This window comes from Pleuronectes platessa, chromosome 9, assembly GCF_947347685.1.
Source record: "Pleuronectes platessa chromosome 9, fPlePla1.1, whole genome shotgun sequence".
Lineage (NCBI taxonomy): Eukaryota > Metazoa > Chordata > Actinopteri > Pleuronectiformes > Pleuronectidae > Pleuronectes > Pleuronectes platessa.
Genome location: NC_070634.1, coordinates 9,637,519 through 9,664,365, shown reverse-complemented (window position 1 = coordinate 9,664,365; position 26,847 = coordinate 9,637,519). Strand labels below are relative to the sequence as shown.

Sequence of the window (26,847 nt, the reverse complement as noted above, 5' to 3'; positions counted from 1 at the left end):
GTCCTTCTCTCCTCTGCGCTCACTCAGCTCTGACACTGAGGCTCTGCTGCGCTGTGGAGATGCTGGCTCGCTCTGCGCGCCCTCCCTCTCCATGCGCGCTCACACTGCAGCTCTGGGACACTCTCACACGTGCTGTGTGTGTGTGTCTGTGTGTGTGTGAGTTAACATGCGTGTATTTTTTGCTATGGCGGTGACGTCACCAGGTGTTGCCCTCCCGACTTATTCCTTCATCGATAGAGAGTAGTCTAGATATGAGGATCTTTAATGTAATGTGTGTGTGTGTGTGTGCGTGTGTGTGTGCTAGTGTGTGTGCAATAATAAGTCAATCATAATCTTGCCTAAAAGCAGCAGCCTCTTAGCCATGCACAGATTTAACAGGCCTTATCTCATGTGGTCCACTGGCTAATTTCTTCTCATTCTGTCCCCCAGCTGCTCGTTGACAACATCATTCATTCAAATTGAACTGTGCAGCTTCTTGCTTATTATTTTCCATTATCATAATCATAGTTTTGAAATATTCATTGCCTCTTTTCTAAAGGTGAATTTGTCACGTTCAGTTGTCCACATCTTGGTGGGTCATGTTTTTGTCTGAATGTCAGATTTGGAAGGAAGCTGATGTTGCCCGTCACCTCTTGTGTGTTGCTGCCAACAACTAATTACTGTTTTCTTATAAAAAAAAAGCAGTTGGAGGTACATGCTTGAAATATAATGGAGGATATAATTAAGAATTATTGTATTGTTATCAAAGCATGGATGCTTCATGTATTTAGTGTGAGAAACAGGAGAAACATCATTGCAGAAGAATGATTACATACAATTTAAGTCATTATAGGCTCTTGAAGAGTATAATGATTACAATTATTGATTTCTCCAGCCCCACTTTTTTAGCAGAGAATGAATATCAGAAGTCTCCTGCAGAGGTCACACAGAGGTTGTTTGCCTCCAAGGAGCAAAATCATTAAACCTAATGAGCAACTTTGACGCTGTTTATCCAGATTTTAAGAAATTCTAAGTTAAAGGAACAGTTTGAAATTTTGAGAAATAAATTAGAAGTGGGCTTTGTGGCTTTCTTGGCAAGAGTTAGACGCATTAGTTAGAGGATCAATACCGGCCTTGAGTCTGAAGTGTAACTATGAAAAAACAGCCAGCAGCAAATTAGCTTAGCTTAGCATAAAGACTAGAAACTGGAGAAATAAAGATAGAGTAGACTGAATGGCTCCATCCAAAAGCATCAAAAACTGATTAACAGGTTAAATCTTCTGAATCAGAACGAATTTATACTGTAATTATGATCTGCTTTTTTGACTTGTTTAGTGTATGTGAAAGCCTTATCATCTGATCCTGTCATTAGACTCCCAACAATAAAGCAAATAAGCGTGTTCCAGACATGTCAAAGCTTGTCCTTTGAAGAACAGTGGTCTAGAAGACCCTTGTATGGGTTTGTAATATGAAACTGACGAGCTGTGATGGGTTCAGGCAAGCTGTAAAATATTACACATCTGACACTGACATCCTCTAGTTTCAGAGCTGCTGTGGTCAGGCCGAGAAATCGATGTATCTTCAGTGTGACGTATCATTACTGAGGAGGAAAGTGAGCCTGTTTGCTCAGCCTTGGTGTCTCCTCCCTCTGTCAGAGCTCTGCTGTCTAAATGACCCTGCAGGCTCATGTTCGCCTGGTCAAAGAGTGAAGATCAGATTCATTAATGTAACTTTTCTCCCTGACTGCTCCGACTGGTGTCAGCTTCTACAGGTGCTTGTGTATGTCCACGTGCAAGTATGAGTTTGAAAGTTTACACAGTTTGTGTGTTTGTGTGTGTGTGTGTGTGTGTGTGTGTGTGTGTGTGTGTGTGTGTGTGTGTCTGTGTGCTGAGCAGGGAAACATCTTTATTTTTTAATGAGGCCTTGTGCCGTGTCAGCTGTCAACTACCACATATTGGGTCTGATCCCCAACCTGAGGGGAGGCCCACCTCCGCCATCAGTGGAGTCACTAACCTTTGCTTCATTACCATTACTTCACTTGTTTTGTTGTTTTTCTTTGGAGTTCCTGCACTAAATATTGACAAGGGAAAGTTTTTCACAGCAGTGGAATATATTCAACCTGGGCTGAGCTGTAGCCATTAACTCCTCGACAATGTGTCGCCATAACTCTCTTTGGCCTTTCTCTCCCTGTGCCTCCTATGCTCATAACTCTTCTCCCATCTTGCTGCACTATCTTTCAGGCTGTAAGTCTCAGGCTGTTTTTTTTTTACCCTATACCACATATCCAACTCCATCATTCTAATGTAATTGAACCGAGAGTACAATCATCGATCAGTCACCCTGACTGCTTCGTCGCACGGTGGTGTGTTTGTGTGTGGGTGTGCATGGAGAGAATGAAACTAAATTATACATTTTATTTATTGCCCATAATGTCCCTGCATTGCTATAAAAAAAGACCCTGATCTATATCTGGTCAAATGCATAGTCATGCACGCCTATAGATTCTAATGGTCCACATGACGTCTGGTGTGTCATTATTGAAAAAAAGCTGGACCGAGGGCGAGCAACCTGGAGGAAAATTAGCCTATTAAAGCAGTGTCGGCTTCTATTGTAAGCTGAATGCTAAAAGACCAAAGCTAACAGTGTGTTTTCCACCGTGTCTGTGGCTCTCAACCTGCAGTCGAATCGTTCCTCATGCAGATGCAAATCTTTATAAAGTGAGTCACGAATATGTAGTTTCATTTTTGATTAGAAATAATTCCCTAAAAAAGCTGAGCAGAGTTCTTTGTGATAAACTTTAATCAAACAGGAGCAATTTGCTGGGGACTACTTTCTGCTATGGATGAATACACATTTGGAACCTTATAATTCCTGCAGTAGAACTATGGATGTGGAACTAGGTAAAGATAAATTACAGTGCCCATATTTAACGTAATAGAGTAGCATGTCAACCCGCTGCAACCGTGTGGCTGGTGTGTTTTTTTTTAGCAAAGGGTCAAGTTGGAACTGGGTTTGGATCGCTGCAGAGAACTGAAGCCTCAGTACATGTCTACAGCAGCCTTTGAATGTAATACTCTTGAATATGATATCCAAATATTTACATAGGACCGACCAGTAATAGACAAATATTAGCCCATTTGCACACACACACACACACACACACACACACACACACACACACACACACACACACACACAGACACAGACACAGACACAGACACACACGCACACGCACACGCACACGCACACACACACACACACACACACACACACACACACACACACACACACAACACACAAACACACAAACACACAAACACACACACACAGTTTTGTCTCCATGACTTCAGAGGAAATTACATACATTTTCCGGAGAAAAATGTATCCGGAAAATGTATTTTCTAACCCTTACCATAGTTACAACTTGCCTAATCATTACCCTCGCCTTAACCTTAACCTAAACCTAAACATAACCTTAAAATGTCTTTATCTTAACATTTAATGATTTACTTTATAGCAACTTGGCTTTTTGTCCCCGTAAGGAAGACCAGTCCCCATACTGTGACTTTGTTAACAGATGTATGTCCCTAACACATGGGCAATGCCTGGACCACACACGCGTAGAGTGTAGACACACAAACACACACACAAATTTGCATTAAATATCTCTAGTCATACTTTTAAGTAAATTTGCTTCTTACATGAGTTATAAGCAGACAGACCTGTATTTGTTATAGGTGTCTGTGTGATATGGCAAAAGCTCCTGATGCAGACTAAGCTTAAGAAAGAGAGAGCTGTGTGTGTTAGTATTACGTATATCTTGTGTAAACCTGTGACACAACGGTCAAAAGCCCTGTATACGCCCTGAGCGGATCACTGTGCCGTCTCGCTCTTGACAGACAGCTTCAGTAACAGGATGCCATTCACTCCCTCTGACTCATGCCTGGTCTGGTGCCCATGCTTGTGCCCCATCACTGGGCATCCCTGCCCTGTCTCGACCCTGGGCTTTGGCAAGACCGAGGCCGCTCAGTGGAAGTCTGCACACATCGCCTCCTTCATCCAATGTGGGGAGAGGAAGAGGAAGGAAACGGAGGATGTGAATAGAAGAGTAGAAGATGGCGAGTATAGAGGACGAGTACGGTGAGGAGAGGTCGTGGCTGTGGGTGTGAGGATGGAGATTGTCAGTAAACAGCAGGTTGTGAAAAGCAGAGCAGAAGAGCGAACAGGACAGACTTCACATTTCTCCAATCAAGACGTTGATACAAGTCTGACCCCTACAGGATTGGAGGGAAAACACTGCGAGATTGGCATCATATACAGTGTGCCTTTTACAATGATGTTTGCTGACAGAGGGAGATGTGAATCTGCTCATTCTAAGCGAGAAAACGGTGCTGTAGACAGAGCAGGTGCAGAGGGAACTCATTGAAACATATTAAGACAAAACTCTTCCTCTATTCGTCCTCGTCTCTGGAAGGCCTGCGTGTGTTCAACCCGAGAGCCCTGAATTCACCACCTATCACAGTTTCTGTCACCCACACTCAAGCAGGGAGTGCCATCCATCATCAAATTTCCACCTCGAGCCACAAACACACATGAGACGAGGAATGCACACCTGCCAGACGTCAAATGTAAAAAACCTATACCCCTCCAAATACACATCATCAATGTCATCCAGGTGACATTTCACTCCACTGCAACAGAACCTACAGGCAAATGTGAGAGCTCCTTCATAGTATCCCTTGTCCGGCTTAACATCCAACTTTAACACAGCTCTCGTTTTACCTGTCAGCCATTTCTTTTTCTCTTTCTTTTTTTCTATTTCATCCCTCTTTATGGTCACTAGTCTACTAGTTTACAGTTTCAGATTCACTTCCTCCAATTCATCCGGACCACCCTCCTGACGCAACACCCTGCTGCTACCACGGTCCCCTACAAACTGATACATTAATATAACCCTATTACAAATGAATAGGATTCACTGACCAGACACATTTGTATCCAACAAAACTGGACAATAAAACCATCAGAGGGAAAGTAATCAGATCAATATAAATGAACTGACATTACATTTTCTGGAAGCTGATGTCTTATGCAAAGGGTTTTAATGTAGACTTGATACATCAAGGAGACCAGAAGATGCAACAATATACAAACGCTAACAAAGTAGCATGAGCAATTGTCACCCCCAAGTCTGAAGATGTCTCCCACAGCCTCGCCATAAATCTCTCTCTACTTGCGTCACCCACTTTAACAGCACATCGATGAATGGACTGAATTGCTGTCATTATCTATGTTACATGTGGGTGTTCACATCCTATTGGATAGTTAAGGCTAAAGCATGTATAACTAATCTTCTTGCCACTGATGAAATACGCGAAAGAGGTTCAGTTTATGAGAGCTGAAGTTGGAAGAGAGAGAGAGAGAGAGAGAGAGAGAGAGAGAGAGAGAGAGAGAGAGAAAGCGAGAGATACCTGGATCTTAGACTGTTGTGTCATGAGACCCACTGTCCGACAGGGTTATTGCATAACCTGTAAAGACCTGCTGAATAATGCATGGTCAGACTAGACATGGGCAGCCTGACGGAAAACCTTACCTCAACAACACACTTTGTCCAGACACTGTGACTGTGTGTGTGTGTGTGTGTGTGTGTGTGTGTGTGTGTGTGTGTGTGTGTGTGTGTGTGTGTGTGTGTGTGTTTGTGTGTGTGTGTGTGCTCATTTCAGAGCTCTTGGTTAGGGTCAGTGGTGAGATGTGAATTGTGATTAGATTAAGGTTAGGTTTAGGTATATATTGGTCATGGTTAAGGTATGGATGGTCACGGTTAGGAATAGAGTAAGGTATGGATTGGTCATTGTTAGGAATAGGGTATGTTATGGATTGGTCATGGTTAAGGAGATGGCTAAGGTTTGGTTAGGCTGCCCACAATGAAGGGAAGTAAATGCAAAGTAATAACAAGGATAACAGCACAAACTATTTCTCCGCCGTTCAGTGCAAAGTCCTGTCGGTCATTCAACCGACACCAACACAACCCTGTGCCTATCAATGTGTGTGTGTGTGTGAGAGAGTGTGTGAGAGTGTGTGGGTGAGAAGAGGAAGGGTATCTTGAGACAGTAGCAATGGATTTTCCACAATTGCAACACTTTCCCTTTCAGTCTTGCTGAATGAAATAGAAAGTGTGAGTAAGTAAAATTCCCTCTTATCAAAATACTGTTTAACCTTTCAGCCTCCCTAACAACACAAAGTGTGGCTGAGCTTCAGAGGATGGATTGATATCCTACCTGTTTGCTCTGTGCTGCGTCACTGCTGGTTTTTAAGTCGCTCCTCCTCTGACCGGAAGAAACCTGCTCCAAACTTCCATTTGTAACCACAACTCTGTCACGTCGTCTTCCTGCTTCTGGAAACGAAACACTAAAGCCTCTGACAACATGACGTCGCTGCTCCGCAGAGTCCCCGGGCCCAGTGGTCCGTCGTGGCGGTGTCTGGGTGCAATTCTGCGGGGAACGCACATCCGAACCTCCCATCTGATTCAGCGGGAGGGAGCGCGAATGCTGGCCGGTGTCGGTATCCCTTTAGCGGGATACAGTCGCGCCCACCGCCGCTGGCAGCACACGGAGGCGGCGGGTCGTGCAGAGGTGGATTTGAGGCGCCTAGAGGAGGGAGACGATGGTAGGGAGGAAAAGTTCATGTTTTGTAACATCGTTTCAATTCACTCTGACCAAAACGCCATGAGATGATCCATATGACATTAAGATTTAATACGTCCTGCTCTTCACAGGAAGCTGTACGGCAATATACTGTTATATCATGTGATATTAAACAAGATAAGGGATCAGGGCCGGGTCTAGGCAGGGGCAAGAGGGGGCCTGGCCCCCTCAAATAAATGTTGTGCCCCCTCAAACTAAATAGGGTTAGGGTTAGGGTTAGGCACAATGCCCCCTCAAGATTTGTGGCTGCCCCCTCATACATGCCTGTCTAGACCCGGCCCTGTAAGGGATACAAGATAACAGTGGAAAAGATAAAGTGCTTTAATCAAAAATGAAAACATTAAATTGGTCAAAAATATTGAATGAACTGTTGATTGTTACAGATGTTCTCGATACCGATTCCGATGCGTTTCGACCGATACAGAGTAGCGTTCTGATTCCAGTGCACTTAGTAGTATGGTATTTTTTATGGTCTAGCTCAGCTCAGTATAATGCAGTAGAACTTATTTTAATGTCTAATTTTATGGGAATGATTGACAAATTAATAAATCTAGGAATAAACAGCAATTAGCTCCTTTAAAAGCTGTTAAAGTGCTTGAGGTTGATAATGGGGTAATTGGCAACACTAGTGCCAAATTTCCAACATCTTAGCCAGCTCTGGATCATGCTGCACCATCCAAATTCACCTCTTCGCTGCTATAAAAACGGTACTTGCCAGTGGCTATAGAAAAAAGAAAAGAAGAATAGGAAAATAACTTAACTTTAAAGACCGTGGATGCCCGATCCACCATTTTCGGCAGAATCCGAGGCAGATCCGATGCTGGTATTGGCACATCTCTATTGATCGTTGGCTTCTCTTCCTCCCTCTTGCTTTCTTCTCCTCAGGAATCGTGGAGGTGATGATGTGTCAACACAAGGCAAGAAATGCTCTGGGCCATGTGTTTGTGTCACAGGTGAGCAGACTCTTACATCGCACACAAACCAGACACACACACTCACACACACACACTGAGACCACTGTGTCCTTTGAGTCCAGATGAGGGAGCTGGTGTCCACTCTGTCCGATGACTCCTCTGTGCGTGTGGTCGTCTTCAGGAGTTTAGTCCCCAGGGTTTTCTGTGCAGGTACGTGACATCTGACCCTAACCCTAACTCTAACCCTGCCGGGCATCTACACGCGTGATCCAATCCTTTCCGCATCATGTGTGCTGCTGCCCGCTTGTAGGTGCCGACCTGAAAGAGAGAGCTTTGATGAACAACTCTGAGTCGGACCTGTTCGTTCACGGCCTTCGTTCACTCATGACTCAGATCGGTAAGACAACAGATGGATGGTTGGAGGATTGGTCTCATCTTGGTGGTTCCCTGGATGTGTGTACACACTTGTGAGCTGTCCTCTCTTTGTTTTGATGTCTTTGTAGCATCGTTGCCAATGCCAACCATCGCAGCCGTGGATGGCGTTCCACCTGGGAGGGGGACTGGAGCTCGCCCTGGCCTGTGACCTCCGCACTGCTGGTGAGTGACGGCTGAACCTTCACTTGGCTTCACGTGTGGATACCTTTTACAATTCTCTCTCGCTTCAGGTCACATTAATGGAGTTAGAGAAGGCGGTGTCGAGTCTGCTTCACAGCTGTCCAAGATCCAGTCATATTAGATCAGGGGCTGACTGACGATAGTATGGTGGAGAATAGAAACATCCCCCGGGACCATTCCTCTTGACTAGACTGACACCTCCCTCATTCATTGTAGATTCAGACAGTGGCTCTCAACCTGGACTTGCGGACACGAGAATGATTCACAGTGGAGGGAGTTAAGAAGTAATCTTCAAATCATCACATCATCCGAGCCTCGTTAAATATAGACGTGTATAGAATGCTGTTTTAGCACTGAATACATAAAACACATAATAATCAACCCTTTACTAAAATTGGTCAATCATTGCAAGCCTATCTTCGATTTGGAGGAGAAAAGCATAACCTGACGCTTCTTATATTTCCTGGAATGGTGCATTTATTTAAACACCCTATAACACACAGGCTAAAAACAAGTCAGTTGTCCTTCCTGACACAGTGATATTTGGAGACCCACTATTAATGATCGTCCGATGAGCTCAGGGACTAATGATAGCTGCACAGGGCCAAACATCTGCTCAGCTGTTCATGGCCGCTGAATCGGATTGGCTATATTAGGCCGATCGGTGATTGGCTGAGGGCTGACAAGCTAGGTGAGCAGGTGCTTGCGTCTGTTGCTCTGAAAGAGTCATCACTCAGACTTTGTGCCGTCCCTATAGCTTAATGGCCCTATGCTGCTCAGACCTTCAACTGCCCTCTGTCCTGTGTGTGTCTGTGTGTGTGTTACAGCGTATTCGGCACAGATGGGTCTGATTGAGACGACACGGGGGCTGCTCCCAGGGGCGGGTAAGACGAACAAAGGTCACAAGAATGAGTTGATTCTGAACCGAGAGACACAAAGTGGCTCTGGGAAGTTGACCTTGAGGTGGTTTGTCCTGCAGGGGGCAGCCAGCGGCTGCCCAGGACTGTCGGCATCGCTCTGGCCAAAGAGCTCATCTTCACAGGTGGTGATGCAGAAACGCTGACATGTTGCCCATAGGCACAGGATGCTTGTTGTGTAGCGAGGGCTTTTTGTGCATCACACGCTCTCTCTCTATTATCAGGTAAGCGTGTGGGGGGGCAGGCAGCGCTGGAGATGGGGCTTGTAAACAGAGCAGTGGAGCAGAACCAGACAGGAGATGCTGCCTACAGAGAGGCACTCAGCCTGGCCAGAGAGATACTGCCCCAGGTTAGAATACACACACGCACCCACAGTCGTGTCTCCATGACTTCAAAGGACATTGACTTACATTGATTTCCTGGACACTTACTCTAACCTTAAACATACTCACTACTTGCCTAAACCTAACCTTTATCGTAACCTTAACCTAAACCTAACCTTATCTTAAACCTAAACCAACCTTACCTAAACCTTGACCTACCCTAATCTAACCTAACTTTAACCTAAAACTTAACCAAACCTAATCAAAAGATTAATCTAACCCTTAACTAAACCATCATTTTTGTATTCCCCCACCGCTCAGGTTCTGACGCATCCTCCTCCTCCTTTACGAGGCAACCAGCTCTCTTCTTCCCCCTCTTCCTGTAAACATGAATCTCTTCAGCTTTTCGTCCACCTCTTTTCATTCTGCCCCCCACTCTTCGTGGTGTTGTCTTCCCACCTTCCCCTCTGTCCCTCTTCTCCCTCCTCTTCCCCCTTTCTCCAGGCTTCTGTCGTTCCATATTTCTTTCACTCCAGTTCAGATGCCTGCAGTCAGGCAGGGCCAGAGTGGCAGCCAAGTGGAGAAATGGACCACAAATAGCCCACACAGACACACAAAGACAGATGTTGGTGTGGGTTAAGGGACTGACAGGAGTTTGCAGTGAATGAAATAGAAAGGGGATACAAGAGATACATTCTGAGTGAGGGTTTTGGCATGAGGCGGGAGGTCTGGTGTGTTACAGGTGACATTTCACTTTTTCATTTAAGGGTCCAGTGGGTAAGATTTAGGTTAAAGGAATCTATTGGCTATAGTTGAACTGATTATAAAATAATCCCAATGATGTTTCATCTAAAGCAGTGGTTTTCAATAGGTGAGGCGCGCCTCCCCTGGGGGGCGCCAAAGAGCCAAAGGGGAGGCGCGACACGAGACACTCGCAAAAACAAAATACACATCTGTATGCAGCTCTAGTGATATCGATAATTGTGCGTGCGTGTATTAGTTTTAAAATGCATCGTTTCCCTGTCCCAAGTCAACAGGAGTCAGCATTAAGGGAGGAGACAGGACCCAGCAAAAAACGTAGGAAAAATGATCTTGAATGCGTTTCTGGTTGTCTGTGGAGAGCGAGTTCCCCCAGATCTCCAATAGGGCTATGGAAGTCTTAATCCCCTTTACCTCCACGTACTTGTGTGTGTGTGGGTTTTCCACACTGACCGTGATTAAAAACAAATACAGATCAAGGCTGCAGGTGGAGGACGACTTGTGTATATTTCTCTCTGCACTGCAGCCCCGCATCGAACACCTCTGTGCATCAAAAGCGAGGCCTCATTGTTCCCACTGATATGGACGATTCAATTGAAAGTCAATGTTGTGTTGTCTTGAATCCATGAATTGGGTGGGCCATAGGGTTGATGCCGCTCGTAGCGCAAATGATGTGAATTTGACGCATTTTGTTTGTTGTTTAAATTTGAGGTTGTACGTGGCTGAAATCGTTAACAAATTTCATGAAAATATGTGAATCTGTTCGATCTGATAATATGCCGTTGTCGTTCATTGATCAGAGAGTTGTCCATTGTGCAGATTCTTTTCGAGACGATGTGCATCTCCTTCAAATGTGCGCTTAAAGCCCGGTCACACAGCACCGATTTCAGCCGTCGGATGTCGTTGGTTGTAGCTTTGGCGCAGATTACACATGTTAAGCATGTTTTGTTGACTTGTGGATAGGCCTAATTTTAAAAGTAGCCTCAATTAGGCCTGCATGAAGTTGGAAATGATTTGCTGTTGCAAAGAATCGTTTATGAATGCACTTTTAAAAAAGTTGTGGAAATAAAATGTCTTCAACATTACATTTGATTAGTTATTGAAAATCATCATTGCCTGGAACATACAAAAGATGGCATTTACTGAAGAGGCGTGTGTGGGTTAGGTCAGGCGGACGGGATTCATTTTTTTTGAGGGGAGGCTCGGCTGTCCTTACCTACTCTAAGGGGAGGCTCACATTCACCCAATTTGAAAACCCCTGATCTAAAGTGTATGAGTTGTCGTCTAAACCTCGAATGTGCCCTTTATATTTAAGTACTCTTTATTTACATCAGGAGTAGGTCCCCTCTACAGAGGCCGCCGTATTTTTACAGTAGCCAAAACTGGACAAACTAAACACCTTTTGAGTTTTTAGGACAACTGAAGGCTACCACAGGTTCCCTTTCATCTTTGGAAGGGCTGATCAAATAAATCAGAATTTTATTATCAGATTACATCCCAAAATCCAGTCTTGGTTTTGATCTGGATCCAACCTTCAGAATTTATCTTTCTAACTACAGGCGTTTCAGTTAATGTCATTTGAATATTTACTTAATTTAATGGAGCCAGTACAGTAGTCTCAACAGGGTTTCATATCAAACCTCTCACCCTCCAATGTGTTTGATGTTTCATTTGTGTTGCTCAGGCTCCTGTCGCCGTGCGAATGGCTAAAGAAGCGCTGAACAAAGGCATCGAGGTAAACAAATGACTCATGAATCACACCGTCCCATCATTTTTCATCAGTGACCACGACGACTGAAATCAAGTCTCTTACAGGTTGACATCAATTCAGGGATGGCTATAGAAAGGATGTGCTATGCTCAGGTAAGACCCCCGGTGTGTACTCAATATGTGTTCATCAAAATTCTGGACGAATCATTGGCGCATGCATTAGTACACCAAATAAATCAGTATAAACAAATGAACAGAACATGAATTCAGGTTCAGCTGTGTTGCTGAGTGTAAACCCCTCGGAGGCTGTCTGCAGTCGCATCATCATTGTCTGGCCGCTGTCGCCCCGCTGTAACCTTTGCCCTCTCTTGTCAGGTCATCCCCACGCGGGACAGACAGGAAGGGATGGCAGCCTTCATTGAGAAGAGACCTCCACGCTACACTGGGGAATAGACTCGTCTCAGCTGTCATGTTTCTCCCTCACACAGACACATGCTGCTCTCTAGGACCTCACTGTGTAAACAAGTAGTAGCAACTCATGTGAACATAGTCAAAATAATGTCTTATTCAGAAAAGTGGGAATATTGCTGTCCAGGCCAACATAGTCTGTGTCAACACAATAGTTTAAGTTGGCTTTAGTAGTGACCTTCAAGATTAGACTGACAAATAACAACAGCATAATATGACCGCCATGATTTTTACTGTTACCTCTGTATACTTTCATTTATAGGCGACTTTAGAGGAACATCATCTCTGGAAGAGACTACATTAAAAAGTGTCATCTCCAGTTTATGGGAATGTACATTCTTTATTTTTTCACACTTGAAAACGTGACTCTCAGCAGCAACATGGCATCGTCATAGCAGACATACAGCATCTTTAACTGGTTTGCATTTCCTATCAGATTATCTGAATTCAATTCTTGTTTAAAAAAAAAACTGCCTTTCATCCAGGGAGGTGTTCAGGGGCTTAACAAAACAATCCATCACATCATCAGCAGCAACGGAAGAGAACCAAAAACATGTTCTGTGTCATCAGCCTGGGACACGTGCAGAATTAACGAGGCCATATATCACTGAGCAGAGGAGCTGATGTGTGCTTTGCCCACTTATATTTCCGACTAACGCTTGTAGCCCAATATATTATATTTATTTCATCTTCTATAAAAGCATTGGGACCTCTCACTGTTGTTACTGCTGGAGCAAAGATCCATATTTCCTGAAAATGATGAATTTAATGAGAACTTTTGTTGCATTAGGGATTTGACAGCAGGTTGTAACAGTGACATTAGTTTGGTTTGCATCGAGAATGGATACAGGAGCCATGATGAAGGTGGGTGCCAGGGTCAGCTCTAACAGCACATTCTCTGGATGACAGAGATGACCCAGTAAAATCCTGGAGGTGGACAAGTGGTTTCAGAAAAGAGAAATAACTCAACTCCACTACCTCCCCAAACCCCCATCACAACTTCCTGTCTCTTTATTCTGCATGTTTCTCTTACTCAGAAACAAACTATGGAACATACAGTAGAATAATTATCATGCAACCGGTGCAATCACTATTTCTCCCGTGTTTTCTAGTATGTACAAATGACAAACAGTCTTTAAGATGCTGATACTTGTACAGACGTACACACACATGCTCACAGAGAAGTGCTGTCCTGTCTTTACAACACCTGGACTGGTTGGGAAGCACAGCTAACATACCAATATATACACACCAGCTTCTTAAAGAGAAAACAGCTGTCACTTAATTCACATCTGTACAACCTTCATGACTTTACTGACCACAGCATTATCCAGAGTTGACATTTGCACTTAAACCAGAAATAATAATAATTGCGTTCTTTTTCATTTCAATAAATCATGTGAGACCTACTCTGGTTCGTTTGATTTATAGCATCACTGGCTGGCTTGCGGATTCAGCTGCCTTGGGGCTGCCAAATGCTCATAAAAGAAATAGCACTGGAGCTTCTTCAAGAGACGTAATTTAGGTTTTCATCTGTAATGTCTGGAACATTTGAACCCACTGAACACACCCTCGGCAAGTGTCCTGTCACATCAAATCAAATGCATTAGCTGATAAAAGACTAAATAAAGAGGAGAGCAACAGCAGCACTGCAGACCCAGAGGCGTGGGGTTTCAGTGAATGGGACACTGCTATAAACAAACAGGCAGGCATCTCTAAAATGAACAGTACAACCATTTTGACTAACTCCAGCATGCTCGAGCTCAAAGTTGCGTCATGCGTATATTTAATGAGTGGATCAACCAAGTCAGACAAATTCAGCCCTCAGTGACAGTACAGGGGGCTGGAGAGGGGCGAGAGGCATGGATCAACTTTCAGTTCATATGGTTGCTTGCTTTCCCAAACTGAGATTTGTATGTGTGTGCACTGAATTGTTTTTGGTATGAAAATCATGATGCAGAAGTCACACTAGCGAGCACGAACACGGGCCTCATGAGATTTGAGCTAAACTGACCAACAGCTTATCATAATTAAAATGTTCATAAACATTAGCACAACAAACAAAAGAAAATAAATAGGGTTAGTGTGTGCAAAGAATTGCGTAGTCTCTCTCCTTCACCGCTCTGGGGATTCTTGATGAAATATGTTTGTGTGGTAGATACAAATACCACAGACAAGTACGCACACATACAAAAACCCCTAAGTGGTGGCGCCCCCCCCCCCCCGCCCTTTGAAGTGTCTCTGTATTGGTCAGGGAGCTTTGTTTTCTGAAAGAGACAAGGTGAAAGAATGAAAAATCCACAGCCATTGTGCGATTAAATAGCAAATGAGAAGTTGTGTGTGTCGCTACCTCTGTGATGTTATTGGGGTGGTGGGTGTCGACTTGTGTGCGAGTGTGCTGGCTGGCCGGTACGAGCTCTGTGGCGCTGCAGGCTCTCCAGAATGCTCTCAGCCAGCAGGTTGACGTCTTTGTGAGTCTGTGGGTTTCCGTGGACGAGCTCCAGCTGCTGCAGGCCGCCCTCCTCCAACAACATGCTGCAGTAGCGGGCGGCTGCAGACACAAGAGTTAACGCAATATCACATGAGTGGCTTAGTTGGGCGGGTCAGTGAATGCGTTAACATAAAAACTGAACATGCATATTAGAATGTACAGTATCTGTGCCTCACCATTCTTGCTGCAGACGTGCTGCATGGCCCACGCTGCCCACAGCTGGACACCAGGGGTGTGAAAACACTCCAGAAGAGGGAAAAAGGGGTTAAAAGACCTGCGGAATCAGATAAAGTGATAAGTCGTAGGCTAAGGTTTTCACAATTGAATGAAGTTTATACATATGCACAGAATCAATGCTGTAGGTTCTGCGGTAGTATCGTGTCTGCAAGGATGAAAGTTTGGATGGACTTTCAACCTTCAAAAGACAACTTGTACAACTTATTTTGCAAGGTTGACCATAGGTCTTCATAAATTGCTCCAAGCAGACACAAATTTAGATTTTTTCCCAATAATTTATTAAATTAAATTATACAGACTTGATATAAGTAATACATTCTTCCTTTGTATAGTATGGGCCTACTTGTCCATATGCAATCATATTCTTTCCTTTTATTATTACTAGTACACTCTCTGTATAATGTCTGTTTGGAATGGGCTGCTGGTTCAGCCTCTGTTGTTGCTGCTTGCAGATTTCTATCGGAAATTGTGCAAATGACCTGCAGTAAATGAGCCTTAGCATGTAAAGACAAGCTGCAGGACTCCGTCTACAGAACCCTCAAGCTGCACAACCTCTGAGGCACGAAGAGCTGTTCACCTAATTCGAGATATGCACACCACATGCAGACAGAGAGATTTCTGGAATTGTTAGGTAGATTTAGAAGCTGCTGCTCACCTGTATGCTACCATTTCACACTCTGGTGGGGGCCACTTCATAATGACATCATGCTGGAGAGACACACAAATACACACACCATAAATAAACTTATAACAAATATTTGGGCACAGAATCTATGAGCATACATTGAGTACATGTTTGTGTAGATCATTCCCACCAGTTGCTCCAGCAGCGAAGACCGAAGCTCTGCACTGAGCGTCCAGGCCTCCTTTCCTCTTGATGTCAGATGTGCCAGGATGCCTGCGGCAAAGTAGCTGACCTCCACCTCTGAGCTGTGCAGCAGAGTGCTGATGTGGGCCAGGAACCCCTGCACCATCAGCTCTTCGTGCAGCTCCCCGACCTCTGCTATGTTGTTCTACACAAACAGAAGCCGAAAGGGGAATAATAATGTCTCACAAATTTTAAAAGTATTCAGCTTTTAGTTTTTCTGAGGGGTAAAAACAGAGCAGTGAACTCACCAGTAGACCGAGAACCTTCTGCTGAATAGAAGACTCATTGGGGAAGGACTGCAGGGATGGAAACAAAACAACAGTGAGTCAGCCTTCCCCTAAGGCATACATACCTGAGCGGTACATGATGTGATGATAGGCTGATAAGGTAATCTGTTCTAAGTTGTTAAGTTAATTTACATGCGCGTGTCGACATGTCTGTGTACCTCTAGAACTTTAATGAACAGGTCCAGCCCCTGGTTCTCGATGAAATGGCGGCAGGTTGTTGGTGACTCATCCGTGAGGTTCCAGAGTGCGCTCAGCGTAAATTTGAGGGTGGCATCCACCACGCCCTGAGTGGCCTTCTGACGCACAATGTGGAGCAGTTGCTGCAGGGAAGGGAGAGAGATTATTATTTCCTTTTTTGGTAAATTAGTGACAGTGAAAGAGAACACAGCTGTGAGGAGAATCTTACCTTCACTATGAACAGCTCTGCTCCAAGCTGAGCAGTTTGTTCTGTGGACAACTGGAGAGAGCACACATTGAAATGTTTATACTTACAAATAAAGTCAAACATGGACAGCCCACTTTTAGAATGGCTCTGGTTCCTGAAGTCAATTTCCCATTAATTTTATCCATTGACCTTTAAGAAAATCCATCTAAAAATAGATTTATGTCTGGTACCAGGCTGACCAGCTATGAGATGATCAGTGGCCATTAAACATTTGATTATTAACTGTGTACATAATTGCTTTAAGAGTGAAGGGACTACGCATCCAAATGATCGATTTCCTAGAGCTTCCAGTGCATTTCTTCTGGAATTTAACCTGATTTCGATTGATTTAAACTCCTTTGGACTGTTTTCCTCATCTCAAAACACAAAACAAAAAACGCAGAATGTTAGAAACAAAATCCTGGTTGCTCTGTGGTAAACGTAATGAAATGTTGAACCACCCGATTGTAGCGGACATGATTTTCGCAGTTGTTTTGGTTACATATCAACAGCCAGCTCTACCAATCACAGCCTTCACTATTTTATGTGAGGATTCTGGGTAGTGCAGTACTTCCCTTTGACATTAAGAATTAAAAAGTTTTCATTTAAAAAACGCAGTGGATATCATACAAACTTGTGGCTTCTACAGGAGCATACCAATCGTTCCACAAGCTTGTAGCTTGTGGTCAGTCTACCTAAATTTGTTTACATTTATTTTTATATATGAAGGGATTTTAACTTCCGGAACCATACTTTTGAGCCGTATAAGAGATATAATACAACATGAACTGAACCTTAGCAGCCAGTATGGAAATAATAGCCACCGCCATCCTCTGCATATTCTGGTCTTCATGGTTGCAGAGCCACTGCATCACTAATTTGGCAGCTTCAAATCTTGAATACAAATAAACAAAGATCAAAACACATCTACTTTAAAGTGTAAACACACTATTCCTTTAATAGAGAAGCTGTTACATTATGGCCTGTCGATCATTTTATGTTCTGGTTTCCTGCTTTGCCTCCACTGATACATATTCACTGTTTCAAGCTTTTACATATCTGTTTAAATTACTTTCTAGCCATACTTCTACAAAATGTGTAATTCACACCTGTTGAATGGAACCTCCTGCAGGATGCGGTCACTGCACAGGGACAGCAGGCAGTTCTTCTGCAGCTGTAACACAGGAACCAAAGTGGAGATCAATGTCTGATCTGCAGGCTCAGTAAAACATGGAGACAGAAAGTATCTCTTACGTCTAAATTGGAGGCTGTATGGTCAAAAAAAATGTCATCATACATCATTCTCATTGTGCCACCTTGATACAGGTGGCACAGTAGCTTCAATAAAATATTTAAAAAAACACATATATATATATATATATATATATTTCCTTTTCTGAAGACTTTTATCTCCAAACCAAAAGAAGGCAACTGCTTCTTTAGCTGTAGGAAGTTACAATCACATTTTGTCACAACTTACATCAGTAGTAGACAGTTCTTTTTTATTATCTGTGCCTTGATAAAAAATATGTTGCTGATAGTTGATATGAAATGAGGATGCCCCCAAAAACATGACCTCCACAATGGAGGTTAAGTTTTTTGACTCTGTCCGTTGGTTGGTTTGTTTGTTGATTTGTTGATTTTTCAGCAGGGTTATGCAAAAAGTACTCAACAGATTTCTACAACACTTAGTGGAGGAATCCAGACAAAGGGGCAATGGTTATATTTTCTTTAACGAGGCAAGATACTGCATTTTTTGCGGTTTTAACCAATTTCCCAGCAAAAAAACAAACGATGGATTCTTAAAGGAAAAAAATTATTCAGAGCCTTGGACGAACGCACTCCACTGAGTGTCATTCAAAATATCACATTTCATCCATTGGAGTAATTCCTCCATGGACAGTTGTATGCGCTTTTTTTCTAAGTTCCCTCTGCTTTTAAACCGTGTCTGGTGAAAGGGACCTACTAAATGCAGTCATTGTTATTACAGATTGTTTTTGTTTAACGTCACCTGGTGGGCTAGGCTAACCCTAACCCTAACAATGGGCCACTATGACAGCGGGGCAGGCATGACAGTACCTGCTGTTGGTTTGGGAAAGTCCTCATGGCCTCCAGTAAGAGCTGAGTGACGGTGCTCAAGAGTCGGACTGGCATCCCTGCTGCCAGGTCCTGCTTTGTCAGGTTAAATACACAGGCACTTGCTGCCAGCTGAACATTCAGAGTGGCAGGATGATTCTTCATACCCAAAACTACCAACTAGAAAATAAAAACAAGAGAAAAAGAAAGTAATAGTAATGAGGAACTTGCAGTGTACAGAGCTGTAGTGGGGATGTAAGACTTTGACATAAACTTGGAAACCTGGATGACACTTCAATGATTGTTAGATAAATATATTATTATTATTATTATCTGACATGATTGATGAATCAAAAAAATACCAGTCTTAATTGAATGAGAAAAAAATACTTAATTTCTAAATATAGTTTAGTTGGTTCACCTTTAGGATGTCAGGCCGTGGTTTCTCCATGACATGGGTCAAACTGAACAGATGAAATAGAGCTTCTCTCACAAAACCTTCCCTCTCACTGTAGCGGCGCAGGGCCTCACAAATCTGGGTCTCATTGGCTTCGCCTGTCACCTGTTGACACGCAACAAGATTATTTAGCGGACCCTAATTCCTATGTACAGTTATCAGTGTTGATGTACACATCAATACTACCTTCAGAATTCCTTCTCCAGAGAGGAAGTCAGAAAAACCAGCATCTGTGGCCAGAAGTCCCACAAAGGTCATCCCTGGCCTCTCATCAACAAATGTTTTAACAGCTGCATCTGTAACCTGCACCAATTCACACATGTAAAAAAAATGAGCGCTAGATAATTGCCATCTTACTCAAGCGCTCAGAGACAAATGCAAACATAAATACCTGTTTCCTCCCCGACACATCCAGGGACACGAGGTCAGGCAGGATTCCCGGTTGTCCAAGCAGCTGACGAGCCACATCAGAGGTAAACTGCTTATCATCACTGATGTCCAGGTGCTGAACACAAACAAACAAACGTGACTTTGGGAATCTTTCAACAGTATTCTTTTCAATAACCACATACAAACTGATTTGAAAGAAGACACCCTTCCACTCACTTGCAATACATCCAGCTGGCGTATGAGTCCCAGCAGCTGAGCAGTGCTCATTTCCAGCCTCTTCAGCTGGTGCAGTGTCAGTGAACGCAGCCGATCCTTCAGGCCCAGCAGTGGAGTGAGGTTGGTGATTGAGGTGTTGGAGATATCGAGGCTCTCTAATCGAGGCAGGGAACAAACGTCGACCAGCCCAGGGTCATAGACGTCTACATTGGCTAGAGAGAGTGAGCGGAGGCCCTGGAGGGAGCTGAAGCGATACCGGATTGGTTCCTCCAGAGAGGACATGGTGAGACCTGTTAAGCCAAGACGCTGGAGCGAGTCCTGCAGGGTGTTTGAGAAAAGAAGAAAACAACAAGTTATAATTTTAACATGGAGCGAGGGAAAAAATTAACAAGTTAACAACTCTCTCTTTACCTGACAGTTTTTATTGGAGGCCAGTCCCTGTAGGATATCATGAATAGTGAGGTCTGCATTGACCCTGGCAGCATCCAGCTCCAACAGTCTGTGGGGACAGAGAGCTTTCTGGAATGCCTCGGCAGAGATACGCGCTGTGCGGATGCAGGCCCTTCTCAGCCTCAGGTATTCAGAGTTCCGAAATACACCCACTGTGCTGTCATTCAACACACCTGTAGAATAATGACGTCAAGTCAAATAAAATCTTTGGATCCATGCAGGACTGATCAGGACTGAGCTCTGCACTATAGTACTTAGATTTCCACGATCAAAGTGTTGGTGAGAACATACCATCAGATCAAGGCTCTGTTCAGACCTGGTGTTAACATCTGTCCTTAGAGATATGATCACAGGGGGTCAACTCTAAGTTCATCTGTTCACACCTAGGTGCGTTTCCTGTGACCACTTGTGGTTAGATCTCACTTCCCTGCTCTACATGTAAAGGAGTCCAGCTGCCATTTGCGTCCACAAAGTTTGTTGTTTTGTGGATTTAAAGGGTTAGAGGGCGTGAGCTGAATATGCAGTCTGAGTCCATATATTTATTTTATATTATATATGTGGAATTGGACACATTTGCATTCACAAGCAACAAGAACGTGGCCACATGCATCCCAGACCACCTCTGTATGTGGTCAGAGTGATCATATCTCCGGACACATCATGATGTACTTAATGCTGACCACTTGTGATCGAATCCCTCCAGATGGATGTTAATACCAGGTCTGAACTGTGTCTAAGTGGCTCGCTAATTTCACAAATTTACCCTTTTTCTTTAAGGGGAATAGAAACTGTTGAGACACTCAAGGGCTAAATTATTTTATTTTGATCCCAGTAATGGATCAGCTTGGTATTTGGCTCTTCAACCATTGAATGATGCAGCAACAATGGTGCGACTCAGCCATGACCAGCTCTGTCTGTCCAGCAGTGTCTTTCAGAGGACCAGGTTTACCTTCAGTGGCCATCTTGGCCAACAGCTGGTCTGCTAGCTCCTGTGGGAAGAGCACAGCCTCTCTGAAGCACAGGGAGCCGTCCGGGCGCTTCACGGAGAAGCAGTCCAGGTTCTGGCTCACATAGGTCAGACACAAGTCTGTCAGAGCCGCGGGGGATGACTCGTTCTGAAAACAGAGCAATGCTGTTGTTAGCTACTTTAGCTGTTTTCAATTGACAGTAACAGCACATATGCTAATTGCTTTCTCCAGAAATGACATGAGCACAACATAACGTCCAACGGCAAAACTTACCGTGTGTAGGAAGCCGCAGGCCATGGTCATATTTTAAAGAGTCTAATTTAGATAAACGAACTCTAGTTTTAGCTTATGAAAAGGAGACTGGTGTCTTTTTCACCACCGCTTCACTTGATAGCCGTGCAGCGGCTCAGCGTTCAGCCCGACGCTATGCTAATCTGTTACCGGCGGAGCAGCCAGCTAGCTCACTTGTTTTCGCCTCCGCTGTGGAAAGTCGCTCCGCGAGCAAACATGTCGAAAGGAAGCAGTTGTGTCAAAATTCATGTTCGAGAGGTATCGACTTATCACTGCAGGTGACCGAAGCTCTGGAATCGAGGAACCGGAGGGGAGAAGGTTTTAGTTTTCACAGGTAATTTCTATTTTTGTCGAGACAGACGATAAACACAGGTCACCGCACCGGAAGTACATTCTCAAAGGGGGCCGGGCTAAGGAAGCCTGTAAAGTCGGATTATCAAACCAGGAAGACACATGGACTAGTCCCTCTTCTGGATTCAAGAGCAACCTAACATATGATAAACTGTGGTGAGCGTCTATAACAAACTTACCTCTGACTGTAAGGATTTCTGATGACGTGTTTATTGTGAGGAAACGCTTTTCAAAAATCGCTCCTGAACTCGCTCACCAAGGTCACAAGTATCAGTGGATGTGGCGAGAACTCAGCCTGCAACACATGTGATTTATCTGACGGTTAAAAACGCAGAGGTGTCGGCGGAAATATGGCGGGACTTGTGGACTTTAAGGACGAGAAGGAGGTGAAGGAGTTTCTGGACAACCTGGGGGTGGAGTACAGCTTCCAGTGCTACAAAGAGAACGACCCTGAAGGTAATACGACCTGCGCTGTTCACAGATCAGTGGTGCTGAAACTCAGAGAGCTGTGCCCTCACACTGACCTGATTTCTTCCTCTCAGGGTGTCAGAGGCTGGCAGACTACATGGATGGGGTGAAGAAGAACCATGAGGCTGCAGCTCAGGTGCTCAAACACAATTGTGAAACTCATGGACATGGAGAGAGCTGCTACAAACTGGGGGCTTACCATATCACGGGGAAAGGTACGACAGCAGCGTGGCTTACTGCCTCCATTATTTACCCTCTCTGGTGTGTCAGACACATTTAGAAGTTCAAAACTTAACTTCATAAAGTTACAGGTTTTTGGCTGTACAACAGTTACAGTTTGGTTATAGTGCAAGGTAAAGTTGTCATGCAACAATTATTGCAAATATTAACGGTTTAATATGAATAATCTGTACGTCCATCCATTCATCCATCAACCTACAGTATGTCCTTTGCTTTGTCTGCTTTTTCATTTTTTGGTTTTACTTTCAACACTTGGGTGAGAAGTGGGGTTTATATGTCTTTGGAGTGTGGGAGGAGCCTGGAGTATCTAATTCAAATTGTATGGGTATAACCCATATTCACAAGTCTCACTGTGTCTTGTAGGGCTTAATCTGTAAAACGTGCAACATCCTCTGTCCTTAACCTTAACACCATTAATAATGATTATCAAAATAGTATGTGACCACATCGAGTGCTAATTTAAATTTTTTTTTTTCTATTTAGATGTTTATATACATTTTTATAGTACTTTATCTTATATTTAATGTGACTTAATTATTATGGAAGGAAGGGGTTTAAATACTCTTTACATCACTCTGCATCTCTGTCATTCTCCTGAATCTTTTCACCAGGTGGAGTGACCCAGTGCCTGAAAACTGCCTACTCTCTCTTTCTGCGCTCTTGCAATGCCGGAGGAAAGAAGTCTAGAGATGCCTGTCACAATGTTGGCCTGTTAGCCCATGATGGACGAGCTATGGAGGGAGGACCCGACCTTACGGCCGCACGCCAGTACTATGAGAAGGCCTGTGCTGGTGGCTTTGCTCCCTCGTGCTTCAACCTCAGTGCGATGTTCATCGAGGGCAATTCCAAAGGACTGGAGCCAGACATGACTCAAGCTTTGAAGTTTGCCCAAACAGCTTGTGAGCTGGGACATGTGTGGGGCTGTGCCAACGCAAGTCGCATGTACAGACTTGGGGAAGGTACAGAGAAGGATGAAAAGAAAGCAGAGGACCTGAAGAATCGAGCGAAGGAGCTTCACACTTCAGAGAAGGAGAGGCAGCTCAAGTTTGCGGAGTGAATGGGACATTGTGGTGGAGGTGTTCAAAGGTTGAAGGTGATCTGATGTTAGTTAAAAAGCCACATGGTCAAATGGGTGTTAGCACCACCTTCGCAGTCCATAGACCATGAAATTCAGGGAGTGACAAGTGTGGCCACTTGAATATGAATTTAAGTTCATAAAATGTGTTCAAGAGTTATAAAAGTAATAAAATGAATTTGGATTAAAATGCAGTAATGTGTTATTCAATCCACTATGGAGAATGTGTTTGACTTTGTGTTTATTTCCTGTCTTATTTGTCAGCAGGATTACACAAATCTACTAAACTACTTTCCACAAACTTGGATGGGGCCTGGGCCTGAGAAGAACCCAGTAAATTATGGGATGGATGTGGATTAAGGGCCGAAACCAGGACGACCACTTTATTTAGTCTTATTTTATGACAAATACTTGAAGTTACCAGACCACTTCCTTTTGTCCTTTATATTTCTTATAAAAGAACTAGGTAATCATGCTTGAGTATATTTAAATATTTTTATAGAAGGGTACTGTTCTCAGCTACTGTACTTAGAAAATATAGAGCTACAAACCTGTCACTACCAATGATGTGTAGCTGAGATCACATTTATTCAGAAGGGAAAACGGCTGTGGTGTATCTCTCATCGTTTTATAGTGTTGTTAACAAACAAGTATGAGATATTCTAAATATGTTTATGACTAACTGTTTAGGTCATCAGCCCACTTCCTAGATCTTTCATATTTCTACCAAAAGAACAAGACCATCAGGTGTAGGATTGTTCAGCCTTGTCTTCGGTACATATTCTACTGAGGGACACTCGTCTGTGACTTTTAGTATAGAAATAACAATACATAAGCTAACAGTCTAAAATATAGCTTTGAACCCCATTGGTTATCATGTATCAGGCTTCATGCAGGACTGTGTATTACATCAATTGTGTTTGCTATTAGTACACGGTATGTTGTTATGTTATGTAGAAATCAGTTTCATTTTATCTCCAGCATAGAAATTTACAAACTTGTGGATCATTGCACTGTGGCTTCAAAATGTTTATAAGACAATAGTATGTTGTTTTATTTCTCTGATCCCCACCTCTTGACCTAATAATATGAATAATAAGGTCACAGGAGCTGCTTGGGGCACTAAGGTAGTTGAACCACTAGGAGGAGTTAGAATCAAGGACATGAACTTTGCGCCCTTTTTAACTGAGGGCGCGCGTCCCCCTGAGGTCTCTACAATAACCTGAGGGAAGCTTTCTGTCTGTACTGAATCCTTTGTATTATATCAGAAATGTGGACATACAGGGGACACGCACGGATAATCCATCTGTATATAAAAACGTAAACGGCGGCTTCAGGGTGATGGGCGGACTGGTCGGGAAGCTCCGCCCGTCCGCCGCCCGTCTCCTCAGCCCCCCTCACTCAAAACAGAGGACAGCTGTTGCGACGCGCATCGTCGTGTCCTGAGCCTCGAGCCTGTCCGCACCGTCTTCTCCTCCCATGTGCCCGCTGGAATATCAGCAGAAGACAGAGGAACACGGCGCACTCCGGTGAGTCACTGAGCAGCGCGAGGCCGACTTTTGTTATCGTCCGCGACGTCGTTTTTAGAGAAATCCCTCCGCAGCCGTCGATGTAGCTAGCTAACGTGCCTTTAAGCCCCGCGCACGGGTTTGGGTGTGTTTGTTTTTATACGCAGGGTACCCCCCCGTATAAATAGGCATCCATCCGGAGGAGGGGATGCGAGAGAAATGACGAGCCGCTGCAGGGGCTGCTCCGAGTGTAGCGGGGTGCTGTGATGTATGTCAGCCATTATTCTTGTTCTCCTCCACCCACGTGAAGACACAGTCGCCGCACCGCACACCGAGCAGTTTGATACAACGCTCGTAATAAATCATGCGCTCCCTCGCCGAGCTAACGCTTTGAGCTAACGAGCGTTGCCGCTAACGCAGGAGCCACAGGGGCAAGGAGCGCGGTGAGTTAGCATGTTGTGATTCCTCTGGTGCAGTCTCACTGTGTTTACTCGAGTCACCGCACAGCTTGTCTGTGTTTGGGGACACGGGGGGCTCGTGTCGACCCATTTTCTCGCTGCTAGCCCTGCGGAGCGCATGTAGCAGCCGTAGCCACTGCAGGCTCTGGGCTCCGACTAGCTCATTGGCGGTGAACCCCCTGCACGGTTCCCCTCCAGGGAGTGTTTTGGGTGTGGCGTGGGTTCACCCACGAACAATACTGTGTACAGTCTATCTAGTCTCAGAAGAAGCACCGAGGACGTGTTGTGTGGCTGCTTTGTGTGTCTAGTGACCTGCAGTTTTCGACACATATGGCCTGAAATGACTGAAAAGAGGGGGACTTTTAGGGCTTGAGAAGGAGAGGACCCCCTTCCAGGCTCAGCTGGTAGGTGTTTATTAAATTTACATTTCTCTAACACCACTCAACGAGTCACTGTGCCTCATAACTATCCACCCCCTCGGATGTAGTCTTAATGTTTGGATCCACAATATCAGTTATAAACTGGAATGGCAGAGAGCTCCACTAAGGCTCAAAATCCTCCTATGAAACCATGTTTAAGTTCACTACATTTTTATTTGGATCTGGAGTAAAAAAAATGGTTTTCCCCTTAGACATCCATGAAGGATTCTTTCAGGAATCAAAAAACATTTTGAAAAGTGCCGTCTACAATGTTAAAGAAAGTAGAGACAAATCCTGGATGTGCTCCCTTTTATATGGATGAGCACCAACATGTAATAGGTTCTTCCTTCACCCATGTCCCACCCTGTTGTCAAGTTTCACTGAAATCATTTTAGCTACATTGTGAAATCTTGCTTACAAAGAAAGGGACAAATGTGAAAACGTACCATCCATGGCAGATGTTGTAAGAGATTTGGCACCTTATTCTATTTTCATCTAACTAGTAAACATTATACAGACCTAACATTGATCAATCTTAAGCTTCTATCACAGATCAAATGAAGCTATGTTGCTCCTCTACTGATAAATGACTCTTCGACAGTGGTCTTATAGCAGTAGCAAGAGTTACATGTTAATTTGTTAGCCCAGGAGTATCTGAAGATGTACGCAAAGTTATCTGTTGATAACCGAACGAAACGGACTCGCACATGAGTGATCCGCTTCAATAGTTATCAAGGAGATACAGATTTAATCTGCATTCACTGCCGGTTCACGATTAGCCTGC

At 44.0% G+C, this 26,847-nt stretch overlaps 4 protein-coding genes across 9 annotated transcripts in view; 3 read left to right on the top strand and 1 right to left on the bottom strand.

Moving 5' to 3' along the window:
• The first annotated feature begins 6,190 nt into the window (after window positions 1-6,190).
• echdc2 (enoyl CoA hydratase domain containing 2) lies at window positions 6,191-12,713 on the top strand. The gene is given in 12 exon segments (XM_053430253.1): window positions 6,191-6,645; window positions 7,569-7,636; window positions 7,720-7,807; window positions 7,908-7,994; window positions 8,101-8,138; window positions 8,140-8,194; window positions 9,040-9,096; window positions 9,192-9,254; window positions 9,354-9,478; window positions 11,896-11,946; window positions 12,027-12,074; window positions 12,297-12,713. Coding segments are annotated over 12 exon segments (999 nt in total). The 5' UTR covers window positions 6,191-6,404; the 3' UTR covers window positions 12,375-12,713.
• Window positions 12,710-21,963, bottom strand: zyg11 (zyg-11 family member, cell cycle regulator). Its single transcript, XM_053430245.1, has 18 exons — window positions 21,527-21,963; window positions 21,235-21,400; window positions 20,247-20,458; window positions 19,836-20,153; window positions 19,621-19,734; window positions 19,416-19,532; window positions 19,194-19,334; window positions 18,776-18,952; window positions 17,806-17,870; window positions 17,491-17,590; window positions 16,679-16,729; window positions 16,431-16,592; window positions 16,234-16,281; window positions 15,933-16,130; window positions 15,773-15,825; window positions 15,057-15,154; window positions 14,740-14,940; window positions 12,710-14,656 (listed from the first exon to the last, which is right to left on the bottom strand). The coding sequence occupies exons 1-17, from the start codon at window positions 21,554-21,556 to the stop codon at window positions 14,750-14,752; spliced, it is 2,241 nt and encodes a 746-aa protein (XP_053286220.1). The 5' UTR covers window positions 21,557-21,963; the 3' UTR covers window positions 12,710-14,656; window positions 14,740-14,749.
• LOC128447870 (cytochrome c oxidase assembly factor 7) lies at window positions 21,904-23,868 on the top strand. 3 transcript variants are annotated; one of them, XM_053430257.1, is made up of 4 exons: window positions 21,904-22,051; window positions 22,230-22,351; window positions 22,438-22,578; window positions 23,215-23,868. In XM_053430257.1, exons 2-4 carry the CDS (start codon window positions 22,246-22,248, stop codon window positions 23,658-23,660), a joined length of 693 nt encoding a protein of 230 aa, XP_053286232.1. In that variant the 5' UTR covers window positions 21,904-22,051; window positions 22,230-22,245; the 3' UTR covers window positions 23,661-23,868. The 3 variants fall into 3 exon arrangements, with proteins under 3 accessions (XP_053286232.1, XP_053286230.1, XP_053286231.1); XM_053430256.1 differs by having other exon boundaries at window positions 21,937-22,051; window positions 22,156-22,351; XM_053430255.1 differs by having other exon boundaries at window positions 21,935-22,351.
• A 1,201-nt stretch (window positions 23,869-25,069) lies between these two features.
• ralgps2 (Ral GEF with PH domain and SH3 binding motif 2) overlaps window positions 25,070-26,847 on the top strand; it is a 71,263-nt gene continuing 69,485 nt past the window's right edge. For 2 of the 4 annotated variants that reach the window (XM_053430249.1, XM_053430246.1), the window contains exon 1: window positions 25,070-25,207. The gene's annotated coding sequence lies outside the window, so the exon portion shown is untranslated. Of the gene's footprint in view, window positions 25,208-25,444; window positions 25,630-25,892; window positions 26,049-26,847 lie in introns of those variants that run through there. The other 2 variants (XM_053430248.1, XM_053430247.1) reach the window with 2 other exon arrangements.

Bases quoted from the DNA above. Each gene is read 5' to 3' on its own strand.
- zyg11 (XM_053430245.1), bottom strand. From the start codon at position 21,556: ATGACCATGGCCTGCGGCTTCCTACACACG. The intron at 19,533-19,620 runs GTATTTATGTTT...GAATTGGTGCAG, and splicing joins ATGTGTCGGGGAGGAAACAG to GTTACAGATGCAGCTGTTAA. The intron at 14,941-15,056 runs GTGAGGCACAGA...TTGTGTCTGCAG, and splicing joins GCACGTCTGCAGCAAGAATG to CCGCCCGCTACTGCAGCATG.
- LOC128447870 (XM_053430257.1), top strand. From the start codon at position 22,246: ATGGCGGGACTTGTGGACTTTAAGGACGAGAAGGAGGTGAAGGAGTTT. The intron at 22,352-22,437 runs GTAATACGACCT...TCTTCCTCTCAG, and splicing joins CAAAGAGAACGACCCTGAAG to GGTGTCAGAGGCTGGCAGAC. The intron at 22,579-23,214 runs GTACGACAGCAG...TCTTTTCACCAG, and splicing joins TTACCATATCACGGGGAAAG to GTGGAGTGACCCAGTGCCTG.